This window comes from Delphinus delphis, chromosome 1 (genome assembly GCF_949987515.2).
Source record: "Delphinus delphis chromosome 1, mDelDel1.2, whole genome shotgun sequence".
Classification (NCBI taxonomy): domain Eukaryota; kingdom Metazoa; phylum Chordata; class Mammalia; order Artiodactyla; family Delphinidae; genus Delphinus; species Delphinus delphis.
Window position 1 is genome coordinate 36,359,960 of NC_082683.1, and position 18,717 is coordinate 36,378,676.

Genomic DNA, 18,717 nt, shown 5'->3' on the forward strand with positions numbered 1-18,717 from the left:
AATTTGCATTTTTTAAAGAATCTCACATCACTACCTGGAGAATATAGCCAATATTTTGTAATAACTGTAAATGGAGTGTATCCTTTAAAAATTGTATAGAAAATAAAGCGCATTTTATTTTAATGATATAAAAAGAAGACTGTCGCATCACTGTGGAGATTAGGTTGGGGTAAACCCGAAGATCAGTTAGGAGGCTGCTGCAGCAATCCACGTGAGGCATGGGGGTAAACTACAACAGTGGCAGTGGAGATGAAGCTAAATAGACTGATCTGAGGGAGATTTAGGTGGTATAACTGGCAGAACCTGGCAGCAGATTGGATGAGGAGGGCAAGGGAGGGGAATACGTCAACATAGCTCTTGAGTGACTAGGAGAGTGGTAACAGTCACTGAAATAGGACCAACATAGGGAAAGGAGCAGGGGTGAGGGCTTGATGAATTCAGTTTGGGACTTATGGATTTGAAGAGTGTGAAACCTACCAAGGAAGGCGTCTGTGGTCATTTAATCATATTCTCAGCCTGGGAGGGAGGCCCAGGCTGAAAATATGGATTTGGGAGTCATAAAGCCTACGAAGGTAACATGAACTCTTGAAAGTGGTACGTTTCCCCCCTTTTCCCAGTTTTCTTTCTTTAATTCTTTTTAAAACTGTACTTATTAGGTTTTAGGGTTTTTTTTTTCAATCATCATCAAATCTTATTTTGAAGAAAAGTTGAGATTAAAATAAATATGTGGCTGTAGTCTCTTGATTAAACATGGCTGCCCCCCTGTATTTCCCCCTACCTCTCAAAACCTTGCTGACTTAACACTAAAGAAATATAAAAGGTATTAAGTTACGAAAGCTCAGAGAAGGAAGCAACAGCAGATGAAAGTCAACAGATATATGGAAGTAGAAGGCAGGTGGGGGAGTGTTACCTGGCTTGAAACATCCTAAGAAGTTCCAGACCAGCTGTCAACCAGGGGAGATTACCAACAAGAAGCAAATCAGTTAACCCAGCTTAATCTCCAAGACGCTTAATGCCTTGGAAGCATGAGTTACTCCAGAAGGTCAGCAGTGAGGTACAGGGCTAATAAACATGGGGGCTTGGCTGGAGTCTGCGTGCAGAGCACTTTGCTGCGGCCCCAGAGCTCTGCTCTCAAAAGCCAAACGGCTACTCTAAACTCTTGCCGCATAAGGAGGAACTCTGGAGGCCTCCATACTCAGGGACTTCAGGCAGGGTTTGAAGGGCAGGGATGAGATACAGGGTGGAAAACTGAGGGATGGAGGGAAGATTTACACACTACATGGTGGCAGCCCTAGTCCCTCCCCCACCCCACCCCCAGGATGCCAGCAGCCAGGCGCTTAGCACCCCTACCCTCTCATCCTCCCTGGGAAAGTAGAAAACTCTTCTCCAGAGGCCCTGAGAACCCCAGGTGGGGAAAAAAGAAAAAAAAAAAAAAACCCTCCACTGACTGACATTTGTGAGTTTCTCAATGAAAAGTCTAGTTGTTGCCTGTTAAAGAAATTTTCAAAAACTGAAGGGCACAGGATGGAAGGCTTAGTATAATAACTGAAAAAGACCTGCACCAAGGCATATCATCATACAATTTCAGAAAAGGTTTTCAAAGCATCAAGAGTGAAAAAACAAGCCACAGACAAAGGCACAGAAATCAGAATGATGTCAGATTTCTCAAAAGCAACCCTGGGATGCTCAATCGAGGGAAGCTTGTTTTAACGTGGAATTACACACCCAACCAATCTGACATGAGGTCAGAATACTTTCAGATTTTCAAGAACACAGAAAAAAATTCATTTCTTAGGAAGCTACTGGAGAATGTGATTCAACAAAATGAGAGTAAACCAAAGAGGACGAGGTGGATCCAGGAAATAGGGCAATAGCGAAGACAGGCAAAAGGAAATCCCAGGACAACATTTGTACGCCAAGCTTAGCAAGCAGCCAGTCCAAACTGGAGCAGAAAGACAGAGGGCCTTGGGACAGAGTTCTCCAGGGAGAAGATGAGACTGATCAGTTAGGGGTTGAACATTCAGAAAGATCATTGCTATGTGTTTGGAATATTTGGAAGAAAACAGCTCTAGTACTTAGAAAATTAAACAACTGAAAAAAGAAACAATTATTAACTCCAGGTAAAACCAACTTGTAAGAGAAGGAAAACGTAATAGTAGTTTACAGCTTGAATGAACAGTGTTTATTTACTTGGTCAATAATGTAAACACTAACTATTGATTTAACTATAAATTGTGGAAAACTATATTGTGAGAATGAGGGAAGAAAAATGGGGGTTAGAGGGTGCAAGAGAGCTAATTCCTCAGAATTAGAAATAAATAGTGCCTAAAATTGCCAAACCAAATAATAGTAATGTATTAGTTTGCTAGGGCTGCCATGACAAAGTGGCACAGACCAGATGGCTTAAACAACAGAAATTTATTATCTCACAGTTCTGTACCTCTGATAAAGGTGTCCAAGATCAAGGTGTCACAGGATTGGTTTCTTCTGAGGCCTCTCTCCTTTGCTTGCAGATGGCCACCTTCTGGTGTCTTCAGATGGCCTTCCCTCTTTATGTGTCTGTGTCCTAATCTCCACTTATAAGGATACCAGTTATGTTGGATTAGGGCCCACCCCGATGACTTCATTTTAACTTAATTACCTCTTTAAAGGCCCTATCTCTAAATAGAGTCACATTCTGAGGCACTGGGGATTAGGGCTTGAACATATAGATTTGTTGAATTCAGCCCATAGCAAGTAGTATAAACTCATTATTTGGACAAATAGAAGTAACACCAGAAGAAATAGCCAAAAGAGTTGAAAGTGGTTGCCTCTGGAGTGAGACGGAGGATGGAAAAGGGGGAGGCAGGTACTATTGCTCTTTTACTTTGTCAGGTGGGCAGTGGGGCCTTGAACCCAGTCTGACTCTAAATCTCATGTTCTTCCCCACTGCTACGAGATTTGGAGCTCCTCCAGGCCAGGGCAGTGCGGTGCGCCTCTTCACACCTCCCTCAGCACCTTGCACAGTGCTTTACTATGTATGTACGACTTACAGCTGTATCACTATGACTTTAAAGCTGCCATTTGTCAGTTTTCTTTTCCTGTTTAAAAAAAAAAAGCTGATGGGGAAGACAGATCCAAGGAAACCTCGAGGGGCCATAATATGGAGCGTCCAGCTGAAAGTTTCCCACCCTTGGTGTTCTAGAATCGTTGGGTGCATCTCTGATAGCACTTTGAGTTTTGATCCTAGAAACGGTCCATCCACGGCAGGGGAGGGGCACAGGCTGCTTTCCTGCTGTTGGTGGTGTATCAACCCCTCCTTCCTGGGGTCTAGAACAGCCACTCATCCCCATTTTCTTGAGTCCAGTTTGGCCGTTAAAGGTGGCCATGGCCTCTGTAAGTTATTCTCAGACTTAGGGCTGTAATGTCATTCACAATGATTGATGCCTGATCCCATGAGGGCTTTTGGTCATTTCTGTGTTTCAGTTGATCCACAGTTATTCACCTGGCTGTTAAGGCTGACAGGACATTGTAGCTGGCTCCATCCCTGAGGCTACGTGGACGCCCTTCCTGGGAGCACATACCCGGTGTCCTCCGGGGAGCAGTGGAGGTTGGTGTGTACGTCTGTCTGTCTTAGCATGCCTCAATTGCTTCCTGGTAAAATTCTGAGAGTTGGGCCCCATCAATATCTCAAATGTGAGGAAACGTTAACTTAGAATCAGTTTTAAGATGTTTCAGACTGTAAAGTCCTTTTAACTATATCTCTGGCGAAGATGTAGAAGTACTTCATGGGACTGTAAATTTCACGTTGAACAGTCTTCGTGAAATACACCTCTCCCCTACACACAAGCTGTTTTCTCCATGTCAATCGTGGCCCTGCAAGTAATGTTTCACAAATATTCTGTAAAGCACAGAAAACCCCATGATAATGTGAAATATGACTTTCACTTGTCTGTTAGAAGAATCACACATGCCTCTCTCCCATCAGCACTAACATTTGTTATGGATAATAACACTTTCCATCACAACTGTTTTTGGAAAGCGGGTTTATTTTAAGCCTTCCCTCCCCCACTGAAAACACTCTCCCAAGGACACAGATTCCTACAAACCACAGCCCGTTAATCTAACTATGGAATGAGAACGTTTTCTTCCCACTAACTTTGTTTAAAAGTTGTTTTTACGAGAGTTAGTCTAAAGGCCACAGGTACAAGATTAAGGAGCGTTTTACCTTTCTGGCTGATTGGCGTAGGAGGGGCCTGGGTCTTTAAGGCCCAGTCTCTGATGTTGTGTGAGGTGAGGGCTGAGAGAGGCCATGGTTTTAGGCAGCATCTGCATTTCACCTGGAGGCTGTGGTCCTTTTAGTTGCGGGCACCAGCAGAGAAGCCAAAGAGCTAAAGATTTATATTGTATATTCTTAATTCCATGACAACACAGCTGGATCCTCCCTGTTCAAGTAGCAGGTGACCAGTCCTAGAGGTGTATTTTGAACGTCACTACATCCATGAGGGTGACAGAGGCTCACCTTGCCTCCAGATGATTGATGGAAAAGCAAAACTCACAGAGTAACTACAGGCCTTGCCTGGTTCTGAATACTTTGGTAACCTGTCTGTTTTCCCTCCTCTGTAGCCAACTTGAGGACTCACTGATCATGACTTCTATCAAGGAGCAGGCAGCAATTAGCCGGCTCTTGAGTTTTTTACAGGATTGGGACAATGCTGGCAAAGTCGCAAGGAGTCACATCCTCAACAATTTCATTGAAACCAACCAAGGCAAGACTGCCCCTGAGCTGGAACAGGAGTTTTCCCAGGGAGCCAGCTTGTTCCTGGTCCGCTTGACCACCTGGCTTAGACTTACGTATCCTTTGCTGAACAGGAAAACAAACAGGCAATCTTCAAAAGAGAAAAGGAACAAAGATAGTCGAGGGAGCTCTTCTCCTGATTCTCAGTCAGATTTTAGAGCAGGACATCTAGTGATCAAAATACCATCCCTGAAGTCAAGAACTCCCTCAGCGTCCCGTCTTCCCAGTCTATAAAGATATCCTCATTCTCACTGCTAACCTCTCTTGCTCCCATCAGAGTTGAAGTGGGTGTTCCTTGTCTAGGACTAATACTCTGTGTTCTGCTTGAATCCCCTCCCATCTCCCCAAGGACTTTATTCGTTCTCTCCTGTAGCCTTCACTTCTGCCTCATTACCAGCTTTTTCATCAGCATTTATGTATGCTCAAATCTCTTCCACCTTAAGATTTTAATTCAATCCTTGTCTGGAACCTATATTCCACCTTGCTTCTGCCCTTCGTGCTGAAGCCTGTTGAAAAGGCTGTTGAACTTCCCCGCCTCCCTTTCTCCTGCACCCACTGCAGCCTGACTTCCATCCCCTCCACTCCACTGACACAGGTCTTGCCAAGGTTACCAGTGCTTTTCTAATTGTGAAACCCAGTGACCACATCCTCAGACCTTATACAGGACCTCTCAGTGGCGTTTGTCAGCCAACCATTCCCACTTCTCAAAACATTCTTCCCTGAAACTAATGTAATGTTTATGTCAATTTTACCTCAATAAAAAGAGAGAGAGAGAGAGAAGGAAAGCAAAAAGAAGCACATATAGACCATATCACCACACACACACACACACACACACACACACACACACACACACACTCACACACACTCACACACACACACTTCCTGTGGTTTCTGATACCGGTTCTCTTGATTTTCTCCTTTCTTTCTGTCCATCCTTCTCCTCTTCAGCCATGCCTTAAATGTTGGTGTTTGCCGGCCTCCAGCCACAGCCCTCTTTTCTGCTTGCTCTCAGCTTCTCCCTAAGTGATCTAGCCACTGTCAGGATGTCAACACCACTGCAGTTTGAGGACTCTCAGATGTGTACCCCGCCCATATTTCTCTGGAATCTGAGCTCCATACCTGTTAACCCAGCTGCCACCTCCACTTGTCTCCCACAGACTCTCACGTTTCTGACTTGGGAAACTAGGCGAATGGGACATCATTACGTGGGAAGAGAATACAAGGAAAGGAGTGAGTCTGGGGGTAGATAAGTTTGATTTGGGACATGTTGTGTTTGAGGTGCCTGTGCTCTGGAGCCCCAGAAGCAGACTTGGGGCTGAAGACAGATTTGGTCCCCATGATGGTGATAATTTGAGTCGTGGGTGGATTTCAGGATATTCCTGCTCCGTATGCCCGTAGCACTCCATGGATTCATCTCAGACCCTTTTCTTATGTATTTTTCTCGTTGCCTGAACCCTCTCCTCTTCCCTAAACCTCCTCTTTATTTAACTAATTTCTACTCCATTATTCAGGTCTCAATCCAAGCATCACTTTCTCAGGAAGCCCTTTTCAGAGCCCCAGACTAGCTTAGGTTCCCCTGTTAAATATACTCAGGGCACTTCCTCTATTTTAATAGTCATAACATCTTGTTATTACCTGCTTAATATCTCTCTTCCCCCACTGGATTGTAAGCTCTACAAGGGCAGGAATTACATCTGTTCTACTCCTCTCTGTATTTCTAACACCTAACACGTGCCTGGCACATAATGGGTACTTAATACATGTTTGTTGAACAACGGAATGAATGAACCAGAGACTCTGAAGCTAAGCACAACTAAAGGCTTAGGTAAACACAGCTCTCTCTTCTTATAGTTAATCATTGATTAAATTATTAATTAGACTCAGGCCTTGAACACAGTCTGACGGGAATCCACTGAATACATCTCTGGGTTAACCCCAATATTCTCAGACATTAGTGTGCATAAAAGAGGTTTAAAATGCAGGTAACCAGTCTGCCTCCCCACCCCACCACCAGGTTTTGATTTAGTAGATTAAGGATGGGTCCCTGGACTCTTTATTTTTCTTTTCTTTTTTAAAATTAATTTATTTATTTTATTTTTTTTATTAGAATAAAATTGCTTTACAATGTTGTGTTAGTTTCTGCTGTACAATGAAATGAATCAGCTATATGTATAGCTATATCCCCTCCCTCTTGGACCTCCCTCCCAAGCCCCCCCATCCCACCCATCTAGGTCATCACAGAGCACTGAGCTGAGCTCTCTGTGCTGTACAGCAGGTTCCCACTAGGTATCTGGGTTTTTTGTTTGTTTGTTTTGTTTTGGCTGCATTGGGTCTTCGTTGCTGCGCACGGGCTTTCTCTAGTTGCGGCGAGCAGGGCTACTCTTCATTGCGGTGTGCAGACTTCTCTTTGCGGTGGCTTCTGCTGCGGAGCATGGGCTCTAGGTGTGCGGGCTCAGTAGTTGTGACACGCAGGTTCAGTAGTTGTGGCTCTTAGGCTCTAGAGCGCAGGCTCAGTAATTGTGGCACACTGGCTTAGTTGCTCCGCAGCATGTGGGATCTTCCCGGACCAGGGCTCGAACCCATGTCCCATGCGTTGGCAGGCGAATTCTTAACCATTGTGCCACCAGGGAAGCCCAGCTATCTGTTTTACACATGGTAGTGTATTTATGTCAAACCTAATCTCCCAATTCATCCCACCCTCCCCTCCCCGCTCTGTGTCCTCATATCCGTTCTCTATATCTATGTCTCTCCTCCTGCCCTACAAATAGGTTCATCTGTACCATTTTTCTAGATTCCACATATATGCGTTAATATACGGTATTTGTTTTTCTCTTTCTGACTTACTTCACTCTGTATGACAGACTCTAGGTCCATCCACATCTCTACGAATGACCCAATCTTGTTCCTTTTTATGGCTGAGTAATATTCCACTGTGTATATGTACCACATCTTCTTTATCCATTCATCTATCATTGGACATTTAGATTGTTTCCATATCCTGACTATTGTAAATAGTGCTGCAATGAACATTGCAGTGCATGTGTCCTTTTGAATTATGGTTTTCTCAGGGTATATGCCCAGTAGTGGGATTGCTGGGTCATATGGTAGTTCTATTTTTAGTTTTTTAAGGAACCTCCATACTGTTCTCCATAGTGGCTGTATCAACTTAGATTCCCACCAACAGTGCAAAAGGGTTCCCTTTTCTCCACACCCTCTCCAGCATTTATTGTTTGTAGATTTTTGATGATGGCCATTCTGACCAGCGTGAGGTGATACCCCATTGTAGTTTTGATTTGCATTTCTCTAATAATTAGTGATGTTGAGCATCTTTTCATATGCCTCTTGGCCATCTGTATGTCAGGACTCTTTAGTTTTCAAAAGAGCCCTGGGGGGCTTCCCTGGTGGCGCAGTGGTTGAGAGTCCGCCTGCCGATGCAGGGGACACGGGTTCGTGCCCCGGTCTGGGAAGATCCCACATGCCGCGGAGCGGCTGGGCCCGTGGGCCATGGCCGCTGAGCCTGCACATCCGGAGCCTGTGCTCCGCAACGGGAGAGGCCACAACAGTGAGAGGCCCGCGTACTGCAAAAAAAAAAAAAAAAAAAAAAGAGCCCTGGGTTGACTCTGATGCCAGTGGTCCACAAGTGGTGCTTTGAAAAACATCAGGATCTACAATCTGGCTTTGTCCCCATAACTCATGACACTAACCTCACCAAAATGTTGTCACTAACTTGACAACATTTTCCACTCGACCAAAGGGTGACGTGAGTGAGGCAGTGTCAGATCCTAGCTTTATTTAAAACTTTGATATTTTATTCATTGTGTATTTTTATATTATTTTTTCTTTTTTTAATAATGCAGGAAATATTATTTAGTTACTGAGATTTTGATGCCCCCTTAAATTTCATACCTGAGGGAATTCCCTGACAGTCCAGTGGTTAGGACTCCTCGCTTTCACTGCCAAGGACCCGGGTTCAATCCCAGGTCAGGGAACTAAAATCCCACAAGCCACGTGGCCAAAAAAAAAAAAAGTTAATACCTTAAGCAAGTGAGTCACTCGCCTCACACCCTGGTCCCAGCCCTGCTTGACCACTGCCCTTTCTAAAGCTTTCCTCTCTGGACTTCCCTGGTGGTCCATTGGTTGAGACTCCACACTCCCAATGCAGGGGGCCCAGGTTTGATCCCTGGTCTGGGAACTAGATCCTGTATCCATGCTGCAACTAAGAGTCCGCCTGCCACAACCAAGAAGTCCACACGCCGCAACTAAAAAGATCCCACGTGCAGCAACTAAAGATCCCGCATGCCGCAACGAAGATCCCATGTGCCACAACTAAGACCCGACACAGCCAAATAAATAAATAAATAAATATTTTTAAAAATAAAAAGTAAAAAAAAAAAAGCTCTCCTCTTCTCCCCCTTCTCCCATCACCGTTTCTCAGTCACTGTTGCAGGGTCTTTCCTACCACCCCTTAAATATTAGTGTTTCTAAGATTTCTGTGTTCAGCCCTCTTCTTTTTAAATTTAATTTAATTAATTAATTTATTTATTTTTGGCTGCATTGGGTCTTCGTTGCTGCGTGCGGGCTTTCTCTAGTTGCAGAGAGCTGGGGCTACTCTTCATTGCGGTGTGAGGGCTTCTCATTGCGGTGGCTTCGCTTGTTGCGGAGCACAGGCTCTAGGGCACGAGGACTCAGTAGTTGTGGTGCATGGGTTTAGTTGCTCCGCGGCATGTGGGATCTTCCCTAACCAGGGCTCGAACCCGTGTCCCCTGCATTGGCAGGCGGATTCGTAACTGCTGCACCACCAGGGAAGCCCAAGCCCTCTTCTTTTCTTACTCAATCATTGCACTTGTTAACTGAGGCATCGTACCATTCTTCTCCATGTCCTAAGTGCTAATCAGAGCACCCAACATTTAGTGGACACTCAGCCAATGTTTATTAAATGAGCCACGCTTTTTTTTTTTTTTGGCCATGCTGCGCGGCTCGTGGGATCTCAGTTCCCGACCAGAGATTGAACCCAGACCACAGCAATGAAAGCCCAGAATCCTAACCATTAGGCCACCAGGGAACTCCCAAACCACACTTTTAATATACAGTTGTATATTCAGTTTCTACACCTGGAATTATTCATAATTTCCTAACTTTTTGTGACCTTGTCATACAGGAGAGAAAAGAGACTGGCTGAAGAGACATAGCATTTTGAATCAGTGACCACCCCCACTTCTCCTCCCCACCCCTCCAGTTACGGTGGATTTTGAAGGAAAACAAATCAATATAGTATCATTATGTTTTGTAAAATTGACTGCCACCTAATCCCACATTAGCTTCAAACCCCTTTTTTAAACTTGAACTTCTAGAACCAATCAGTAAAACTAAAGATTTATATATTATAATAACAAAAATTATTAGTTACCATGTACTGAGTCTTTTTATGCTCTAGGCACTGAACTCTGTGTACAGCACAAATATCTCATTTGAGCCTAACACCAGGCCTAATAGGTATTGGTATCATTCCCCCAACCACCATTTTTTTTTTTTTTTTTTTTTTGGCCTCACCGCGAGGCATGTGGGATCTTAGTTCCCCGACCAAGGATCAAACTTGCAGCCCCTGCAATGGAAGCATGGAGTCCCAACCACTGGACCACCAGGGAATTCAGTATCATCCCATTTTATAGATTAGAAAGATGAGCCTTGAAAAGGTTGAATAATTTACTAGCAGGTGGCAGAGATAAGGATTAAAATGGGTGGTCTGGCTCCAAAGCCCATACACCATCCAGGCGACTTCAGTGAATCCCTGCCACGGTCCCACCTCCAACACCATCTGTGTCAATAGCCCACTCCCTCCCTCTGTTCGTCTGTAGGCAGGAAGGGCTGACAGTAAGAAGCAGGACTCTGAGTTAGGCTGCCTAGGTTCAAATCCCAGTTCCATCAGTTAACCTTGGGACCATGATCAGGTCCTTAAACTGTCTGAGATTGTTTCCTCATGAAGGAAGTGGAAATACTGATAGCACCCACTGCAGGGTGCGCTGAGGGTTAAATGAGACAATGCCAGCGAAGCAGTTAGCACAGTGCCCGGCACACAATAAATGCTTAGTACTTGTTAGCTACTGCTGATATCGTGGCAAACTTCTGGAACTAATTGCTGGAAATAATGGGCCAGAAATATGTATAATGAAGTGGTTATGAAAATAAGGCTAGCCTGGGACAGAGGAAAAAGAAGGTGACGAAAGTCGGTCAACCTCGCTGCTAGCTGAAGAAAAGAGGCGCTGAGAAGGCATGGAGGCAGAAATGGGGGCTGGGGTTTCAGAGGAGCTGGGTGGTGGGCTGATAGCCTGGCCCCCAGCTAAAACGGCAACAGGCAGGGGAGCCTGGCTCCAGAGCAAACACTGTTTTTGCAGTAAAGAGCCTTTTCTAATGAGCCAATCTGTCTCTACTTCTATTGGCATCCTGGGAACCAGGGTGCAGCCGAGATAATTTGCCTCATGCACCCTCCCTCCCCAACAAAGCACCATTACCTCCAACCCATTACATTAGCCTTTATCAGTCTTGGAAGCTTCAGTCATCCTCCATGAGCTGCAATAATTTCAGCTAATTTCTTAAGTGTTCTAAGAGCCTGTGATGTGTTATGAGCCTAGTAATTGTTGACTGGTTCCTTTTCTGTTGTGGCTTGATTTCATACCTTGTATCCGAGCTGAAGCGTGCTCTGGGTGCTTTATTACAACGAAGCTTTTTGCAAAAGCTCACATTAAAAAATAACATTAAGTACTGGGGTTGTTTTAAATCAGAGTTTAATTTTTCCACCATCTCCTGTTGTTCTTATTAGGAAGACACACAATTCTTCATAAAGATAGTGACCTCCATTATAAAGCTTTGAGCAAGTACAAAATTGAGAATTAATGATGAAGCTGATTATTTTTAGAGAAGTCCAAGAATGAGGCATAAAGTAATGAACTGGGCTGAGCCCAAGGGTGCAATGGTCACGGCACAGAGAAGCTTCGGAAATTGACCCCCAGCTTTCTTCATGCACCCTCCATTCATCAGCGCCTCTTACTCTCTAGAGAGCATGTTAGAGACAAAGTGGCTGAACTACCCCAGAAGAGCTTTCTGGAGAACCGTGAACATGCCTGCCACCACCACCCATGCCCCTACCCCTTCAGCCTAGTGGCCCCTCTCAGATAAAGGATACAATTCAGCTGTTGGTCATCCTGGGCCATAGATGGTATCAGGGATCAGACACAGGATGGAAAACCACCCTGAAATTCACTCTTTAACTTGTCGTACAGCTACATGACTGGCTCACGTTTAGATAAGCTGCTCAGGTCCATTGGCATCTTCTTATCAGCTGTAAGCAGGTGAGTTCTGTTCTAGCGAAATTCTGGGGTCTCAGTTGCCTACCTGACTCATGGTATCCTTGACATTCACACCACATGGGACCTTAGCTTCTAGTTATCAGTGGGTACCTAGTAGCCCTCAGGTTGGACCCAGAGGTGGTGGCAGCTGTGGTCCTGGTCTAGTTGCTCCTCCATCCCATGTTCTCCATTGATACTTTGCTAGTCAGCACCCTCTTGGTTGTGAATTACAGAAAACCGACTCATACTGGACCAGGAAAAAGTAGAAATTATTAGACTACTTAACTGAAATGTCCAGAGAGTGGAAATCTATATTTCAGGCCTGACTATATCCAGGGGCTCAAAAAATGTCATCAGTACTTGTTCTCTCCCACTTTTTCTCCATTTCTCAGTACTTGGTCTCTCCCGCTTTTCCACCATTTCTCAGTATTTGGTCTGTCCCGCTTTTTCTCCATTTCTCAGTATTTGGTCTGTCCCGCTTTTTCTCCATTTCTCAGTATTTGGTCTGTCCCGCGTTTTCTCCATTTCTCAGTATTTGGTCTGTCCCGCTTTTTCTCCATTTCTCAGTATTTGGTCTGTCCCGCTTTTCCACCATTTCTCAGTATTTGGTCTGTCCCGCTTTTTCTCCATTTCTCCGTATTTGGTCTGTCCCGCTTTTTCTCCATTTCTCAGTGCTTGGTCTGTCCCGCTTTTTCTCCATTTCTCAGTATTTGGTCTGTCCCGCTTTTCCACCATTTCTCAGTACTTGGTCTTTCCCGCTTTTCCACCATTTCTCAGTACTTGGTCTGTCCTGCTTTTTCTCCATTTCTCAGTATTTGGTCTGTCCCGCTTTTTCTCCATTTCTCAGCTCTGTTTTCCTCTGTATTCATAGGCCTCCATGTGTTGTAGTCCTCAGTACTCCAGACATGCATCCCTCTAGCTCAGTCACACCAAAAAGAGAACATGTATTTCCCAAGTGTTCCCAAGAAAGTCCCAGGTTTTGAGCCTCATTGGACCAACTTAGGTCACATGCCTGGCCCCAAACCAATTACTGCAGCCAGAAGGATGACACACCTTCACCTGCTTACCCTCCCAAAACCACATGGCTCGTGAGTGGTGGAGGGGTGATCTCCCACGGGACAGTTGAGATGCCCTTTCAAGAAGAAGAGACACAGATGCCGGAAATCCAAGCACAGGAAATGGCCATTGTATTTAACTTTTGTATCCGCATTTCCTTCCGGAAGGAAGAATTTCCAAACTATTGTGTCACTTTACCCACAAACATTTCCTGGGTAGAAGAAGTATATGAAGAAAGGTCCTTGAGATCCCTTAGAAAGGTTAGTGTCAAGGAACTTGACAATGTCTTATTTCTACTTTTCTATCCCTCTGGACAGTAATCGATATCTCATAGAATTTCTTGAGGTTGGAGGGGCCCTAACACTCTTGGAAATACTTGCACTGAAGGAGATCGAGGAGGAGGACAAGAAGGAATCCATCAAGCTACTTCAGGTTATCTCAAACTCTGGCAGAAAGTACAAGGAGCTCATCTGTGAAAGCTATGGTGGGTACCACGTAGAACGAGAGTGTCACTTCTCCTATCTCCCTGGGGGCTGCCCCCAGCACTGCTAGAGGAAAACGCATCACGGACCTGGTTGCACAGGAAGCGTTCTGTAGGGTGGACCCACTTAGCTCCTGTCTGGATCACCACCGGAAGACCCAGAGTTACGATTGTCTCGATTTATCTTTTGCTCAAATCTTTCCATGGTGGTTTTGGAAATACTTCATTTCAAGTATATCCTGTTTCGTGCATCCATTCAACAAAGATTTGTTGAGCCATTTATGAATAACTCTAGAAATAAGATTGAACTAAAAGCGTTGAATGTGTGTGCTAGGTATACGCTAAGGTGCTGGAAACACAAAGATGAATAAAATACAGTCCTTGTCCTCAAAGAGCTTACAGTGCCATGAGAAAAGGAAATAACCCGGTAATTTCAGTATGTCCCACCAAGTGGTCTGCTTGAGGTGTGCACAGGAGATGCCATCCCCCACGCATCCCTCTTTAAAGCACTTCCCTCACTGCTCTTCCGTCATTTCTCCCCCATGGCCTCTCTGAGCCTCGGTGTATTTATCCTAAAAAGGGACCAACACCTCCCTCTCAGTGTAGTTTCCAGGGCTAAATAAGGTAGTATTTGTCAAAAAACATTTAGTGCTGAGCACTATCTATGTGTTAGTTATCATACAGCAATCAAAAGTGCAAGTTTTATTTGTGCATTTTGCAGAGCCATTTTAAATTTTAAAACAGATTTTGACAACATGCCTACGTGGAAACAAAATCCCCCAGCCACCTAGGCACGAGGTGAAAACAGTAGCGATGCAACATGAGAACAGAGCCTCGATTTTGCTTTGACTGGACAGGCCTGGTTAAATACATCTTAATCCTATTCCCTCATATTATGTAGCCTTGAGTAAGGATTATTTTCATAAACCCCTTCCAGTTTAGCATTTCCTCTCTCCTTTGCTCAGGGGTACGATCCATAGCAGAGTTCTTGGCAAAGTCTAAGTCAGAAGAGACCCAGGAAGAAGTGCAGGTTCTGCTGGAGTCTTTGATCCACAGTAATCCCAAGTATCGGAATCAAGTGTACAGAGGCCTAATAGCTTTGCTGCCCTGTGCGTCCCCGAAAGCTCAGCAGCTGTCCCTGCAGACCCTCAGGACTGCCCAGGTGAGCCCAGGCTGCATGCTCCGGTGGTTCTGATTCCAACTCAGTCATCTGACAATTACCTTCCACAGTTGCACTCCACGCAAGCATGAGAAACAGAGCTCAGCCTCCCACTGCGTGTCTGCTGCTCCATCAGCGTTACTTCCAGAAGGCCAGGGCAGGGCAGAGAGTTCGTGTCTCCCAGCAGAGTGATTTGTCCTGTTTGCTTAAGGATCAGAAAGACGTTGGCAGACTTAAAAGTGGTGGAGACAAGCAGCAAGGTTGATGAAAGGACCGTAGAAAAGATTAAAGGAGTCAGTTTGGTAGGGAAAGAATCCTGGTGCATTTGTAGGCAGCATGTAAGTGAAGAAAGAAGCCAGATCTCCGGTGCTTGGGAAACCTCCATTTCTCTCGTTGTCTTCTGCCTTCCTCTCGGTGCCCTAGAATGCAGCAAAGTCAGCTTTGGGGCACGGCGACCACACGAAGACACCATGCAAGGAGGGAATAGAGGCTCCAAGAGAGGTTTTGAGATGAACCATCGAAAGCTCTCAGTAGTACAGCTCCAGGAAGGGCTGGAGGCAGGGAGGCAGTTAAGAGACCAAAGGGATGATACGGCCTGAACCATGGCAGGAGAAATCGAGGTGACCAGGTTGGACAGACATTTCGGAGGCAGAGTGTATGGGACTTGGGGCAGTAAAAGAAAAGGAGTCAAGGGCTTCCCCGGTGGCGCAGTGGTTGAGAGTCCGCCTGCCGATGCAGGGGACGCGGGTTCGTGCCCTGGTCAGGGAGGATCCCACATGCCGCGGAGCGGCTGGGCCCGTGAGCCATGGCCGCTGAGCCTGCGTGTCTGGAGCCTGTGCTCGGCAACAGGAGAGGCCACAACAGTGAGAGGCCCGCGTACCGCAAAAACAAAAACAAAAAAAGAAAAGGAGTCAAGAAGACGCCAGCTTTGGACTTAGACTACGGGGTGAGTTGTGTGCCACCAAGAGAACAGGAAAAACGGATCTGATTTAGGTTTTGACCCAATAAACTTGATGAGCCTTGGTGGCTCCCAAGTGCCCATCTCAGGAGAAGGCCAAGCTGGTTGCAGAAAATGTAGATGGATGACTTGTGCAAAACATACTGAACTCTGAGCTCCCCTCCTGTAGAATTTGACAGCTTTCGGGTGGCCTTTAAGTTTCCCCCAGGCAATTCTGATTCCTAGCTCAGTTGAGGAATCACTGCTCGGGACGTGTAGTAGAGATGCCCACAGGACAGTAGAAAATAAAAGTCTGAGGCTCCAGAGAGAGATCGGAGATGAAGATGGCAGTTTGGAGTTCATGAACAGAGAAGTGATATCCGAAAGAGTAGAAATCAGTAAGATCAGCCAGGTAGAATATGCCAAGTACGAAGAGAAGGAGCACTGCCAGCATTTAAGAGATGAGCTGAGGAAGAAGATCAGCAAAACATCTGATTATCATTATTGTTTCCAGTTTCCGTTTATTAAGTGCCTCCTACATGCCAGGCACTGTGCTCAGGGCTTGCTTACACTGTTTCCTTTAGTCTTCACAGAGGCTGATGGCGACAGGTATTATCATCCCCATTTTAAAGGTGATGCTAACAAGCTTTAGGAGGGTGTTCAGTGACTTATTCAAGGCCACACACTAAGTAGAAGGTATATACCAAGTGAACATTAAAATCCAACTCTAACTCCAGAGTCTTCTTTCCATATACCACTCTGCCTCCTTGAAAAAGAATGATGGCAGGGGGTGGGGGTGGGATGAATTGGGAGATTGGGATTGACATGTATACACTGATGTGTATAAAATGGATGACTAATAAGAAAAAATAAATAAATAAATAATAAACATTAAAAAAGAAAAAGAATGATAAGCCATAAAAAGAAAAGAGGAAAACACAGGGCTGTGAAAAGTAAGGGAGAAGAGTTTCAAGAAGAAGGACATGGACTTCCCTGGTGGCGCAGTGGTTAAGAATCCACCTGCCAACACAGGGAACAGGGGTTCAATCCCTGGTCCGGGAAGATCCCACATGCCAAGGAGCAACTAAGACCTTGCACCACAACTACTGAAGCCCTGGCACCTAGAGCCTGTGCTCCCCAACAAAAGAAGCCACCGCAATGAGTAGGCCCTGCTGTCCACAACTAGAGAAAGCCCACGCACAGCAACGAAGACCCAACACAGCCAAAAATTAATTAATTTTTAAAAAATCAAAGTAGAAGGACATGATCAGTTGGCTCAAATACAGCAGAGAGATTCAGTGCAGGTAGAACAGAAAGCTGAGCTCAACAGGAAAAGTTTTGGTGAATTAGGGGACTGTCCGATGGCAGGAAAAATTAAATTACAGCCACCTGTCAAAGGATGCATGGAGGATGAAGAAGTAACTTCCCCTGGGAAGCTTAGGTGTAAAGGGGGAAAGAGCAGTAGCAAGAGGAGACAGAGTTGAAGGACGGTTGCTTTCAATCTGGGTGATCTTGAGAATGTTTAATGCCAAAAGACAGGAACCAGTGCACGGGTAGAAGACACAGACAGGAGGGTTGCCTGATTAGCTGAGATCCTGAGAGAGAGAAGATTTAGGATTTTGGATGAGTTCCCCTCTCTCCAGCCTGTGCCTGTCTTCCCTGCAGCCAAGATAGCCGACTTGTCCCTGCACCTCTAGCAGTGGCCAGCTAGCCTCCACCGAGTGCCTCCTGAGCCAGAGGGTTCAGTGGCAACCTCGGCAGAGTCTCTGGAGATTCCTGGCTGCCCGTCTCCACCCCTCCTCTCCAGAAGAAATTAACTTCGGACTTCCCTGCTGGCGCAGTGGTTGGGAATCCGCCTGCCAAATGCAGGGGACACGGGTTCAATCCCTGGTCCTGGAGGATCCCGCGTGCCACAACTGCTGGTCCTGCGCGCCTGGAGCCCGTGCTCCGCAGCTGGGGAGGCCACCACGGTGGGAGGCCTGCGTACCGCGGCGAGGAGTGGCCCCCGCTCGCCACAACTAGAGAGGGCCCACGTGCAGCAACGAAGACCCAACGCTGGCAAAATAATTAATTAATTTTTAAAAAGAGAGAGAGAGAGCTCTCCCTCCTTACTAGTATGCAAAAAAATTGACTATAATGTTAAAAAAAAAAAAAAAGAAAGAAAGAAACTAACCTCTCGGGTGCGGGGCCAGGGCCCAGTGACTCACTGCTGGCCCCCTCTCCCCATTCAGCTAAGGCTGCCCGGCTGTTTGGAAGTCAGCTTTTCACTTCTCCCAGGTGGACTAGACGGAAAGGAAAGAGTAACCACCTTGTCCTGCTGTCTTTCTTGCCAGTCGATCATCGGGACAACACACCCCGGCATTGTGGACTGCGTGCTGAAGGTGCTGCGCACTGTGCACCCGGAAGTCCAGTATGAAGGTAGGGGAGGCGGCCGGGTCTGCTGCAGACGGCACAAGGTGGCCACGAGAACTAGGCAGCTTTGCTCTGAGACGTTTTCTCCCATTCACAAAGAGCCTTAGTGAGCGTCCTAGGCAGCCTCGGCAGACGGAAGGTGCTGGCTCTGTGCTGATGGGCAAGTTATTCAGAAAACGACAGTCACATTCTGGGCCTGGAATCAGCCACATGCTCTAGCAGTTGTTAGAATGTGCCTGGGTCCAGAGCTGGCTCTCGTTCCCAGACTTATGTGGCATTTCCCCTCCAAACAGAAATCACCCTGAGGACTCTTCTTCTAAGAAACCAGATTGGGTAATGATAGTATTAATAAGTTTTCATTTATTGAGTATGCCTATGTGCCAGCCACTTCCCATGCATTGCTCCATTTAATTCTCAAAATAACCACAAGAGTATAGATTCTGGTACATATTAGGTATTCAGATGTTCAAATGAATGAATGGTGGGGGTTGGCATTTTTATGTTTTTTGAGCTACAGCACTGAAGCACGGAGAGATTAAGTATGCTTCC

General features: G+C 45.8%; 1 protein-coding gene across 2 annotated transcripts in view; it reads left to right on the forward strand.

The window, feature by feature from the left end:
- Positions 1 to 3,486: 3,486 nt before the first annotated feature.
- The window catches only part of LOC132420263 (armadillo-like helical domain containing protein 1), a 34,106-nt gene continuing 18,875 nt past the window's right edge, over positions 3,487 to 18,717 (forward strand). For both annotated transcript variants that reach the window (XM_060004540.1, XM_060004550.1), the window contains exons 1-6: positions 3,487 to 3,589; positions 4,606 to 4,833; positions 12,058 to 12,126; positions 13,497 to 13,663; positions 14,626 to 14,822; positions 18,090 to 18,174. In XM_060004540.1, coding sequence (XP_059860523.1) covers positions 4,628 to 4,833; positions 12,058 to 12,126; positions 13,497 to 13,663; positions 14,626 to 14,822; positions 18,090 to 18,174 — 724 coding nt within the window. In that variant the 5' untranslated portion in view covers positions 3,487 to 3,589; positions 4,606 to 4,627. The remainder of the gene's footprint in view (positions 3,590 to 4,605; positions 4,834 to 12,057; positions 12,127 to 13,496; positions 13,664 to 14,625; positions 14,823 to 18,089; positions 18,175 to 18,717) is intronic.